A 1,455-nucleotide genomic window follows, 5' to 3' on the forward strand; every position below is an offset into this window, starting at 1 on the left:
CAGGACTGGGGGACATGGGGCTTCACCCCTGGCTGTACCCAGGGTGCTTGAACCTGTGCCCCTGTCCTGCAGCAGCCCACTGGTGCTGATGCTGACGGGGGTGCTGGTGCTCACTGGCCTCATCTCCATCGTCCTTATAAGCGGAGGGAGCCACTTCCAGGACCCCTTTTACTGTGGTGAGTGTGTCCCCCCCCTTGCTGTGGGACCTGATCCCATGCTGGGGCATGGAGCACAAGTTTGGGAATTGGGAAGAACTGTGGGACCCACTCAAAACTGGCTTGCTGCCCTGCAGTGTTTGTGCTCTTCTCCTTCACCTCCGCTGTGGACTTGATCATCTCGCTGGAGGAAGATGGTTTCATCTCTGGCTTCGTGGAGCTCTTTGTCAGAGAGGTACCCCCACCCCTGGGGCAACCCCCCTGCTGCTCTTGCTGCAGGGGAGCATTCCTGGAGCAGCCCCAGCTCCCGTGGGGTCTTCTGGGGAGGGGGTGTGGGAAGACACCTGCCCCTTTCCCAAATAATCCCGAGATCTTCCTGGCGGGCAGGGTCATCCCTACCTGCGCACGGCACACGGCATCATGATCTGTTACTGGGATGGCATCGTCCACTACGGGCTCTACCTTGCCATGATCACAGCCATCAGCCAGAGGTGAGCAGGGACAGCAGCAGGACAGGGGCTGCCAGGGGGGAGCACCCCGAATTTTGTGGGGAGGGAAGCTCCCAGCCTGGTGTCTGATCCTGATGTCTCTGCAGGAAGAGCTACAGGAGCCTGGGTCTCTTCTGGCTGGGCTCTCTGATGATGAGCATCATTGTTTTCCTGCTGGGGAACCTGATAGGTATGGGGGTGCAGAGGGGGGGCTCTGCCAACCACTGGGGGACACTGAGGACATCCAGCCTTACTGGTCCCTCCTTCCCTGCCTCTGTCTGGTGGGTTTGTTCCCAGGCACTTGCTCCATGGGCAGAGGAGGAAGGGATGAGCTGTGGGTACTGGTCCTGGGTGCCAGTGTTCTGCCATGCCCATGCCGTGCTCTCCTTCCTCAGGGAAATACAGCTCGGAGCTCAGCCCTGCCTTCCTGCTCAACCTGCCCTACGTCCTCATCCCCATCTGGGCTGGGGGGAGGCTCTTCCAGCAGCCCAAGGCCCTGCCCTGCCTCAGCCCCGAGAAGGTGAGCCTGGGGGCTGGAGCTGGGGCTCTGTAGGAGCTCCTCCCGGAGCCTTATCCCAGTCCGAGGCTGGACCACAGGGTCGTGGAGCCCAAAATCCAGGGTTTTCCCTCCCTCTCCCAGGTGGCAGAGGAGCAACGCAAACACCTGTACCAGCGGCCGCAGGACGTGGGGCTGATCCTGGTCCTGCTCCTCACCGCTGCCTTCACCTTCTTCAGGGGGATGGTGAGTCCCTGCACGGGGGTGTCGGAGGGGATGTGGGGGTCCTGGGGGTGGGTGTATCTGCTCCCACCCC

At 61.7% G+C, this 1,455-nt stretch overlaps 1 protein-coding gene across 1 annotated transcript in view; it reads left to right on the forward strand.

Moving 5' to 3' along the window:
• HAPLN4 (hyaluronan and proteoglycan link protein 4) overlaps positions 1 to 1,455 on the forward strand; it is a 14,583-nt gene that overhangs the window by 1,818 nt on the left and 11,310 nt on the right. Inside the window, exons 2-7 of the mRNA XM_009995078.1 lie at positions 73 to 176; positions 293 to 390; positions 543 to 646; positions 751 to 833; positions 1,039 to 1,163; positions 1,284 to 1,385. Of these exons, the coding sequence (XP_009993380.1) occupies positions 73 to 176; positions 293 to 390; positions 543 to 646; positions 751 to 833; positions 1,039 to 1,163; positions 1,284 to 1,385 (616 nt within the window). The remainder of the gene's footprint in view (positions 1 to 72; positions 177 to 292; positions 391 to 542; positions 647 to 750; positions 834 to 1,038; positions 1,164 to 1,283; positions 1,386 to 1,455) is intronic.

The sequence above is a fragment of the Chaetura pelagica genome, unplaced genomic scaffold (assembly GCF_000747805.2).
Source record: "Chaetura pelagica isolate M959 unplaced genomic scaffold, ChaPel_1.0 scaffold463, whole genome shotgun sequence".
Taxonomy (NCBI): Eukaryota; Metazoa; Chordata; class Aves; order Apodiformes; family Apodidae; genus Chaetura; species Chaetura pelagica.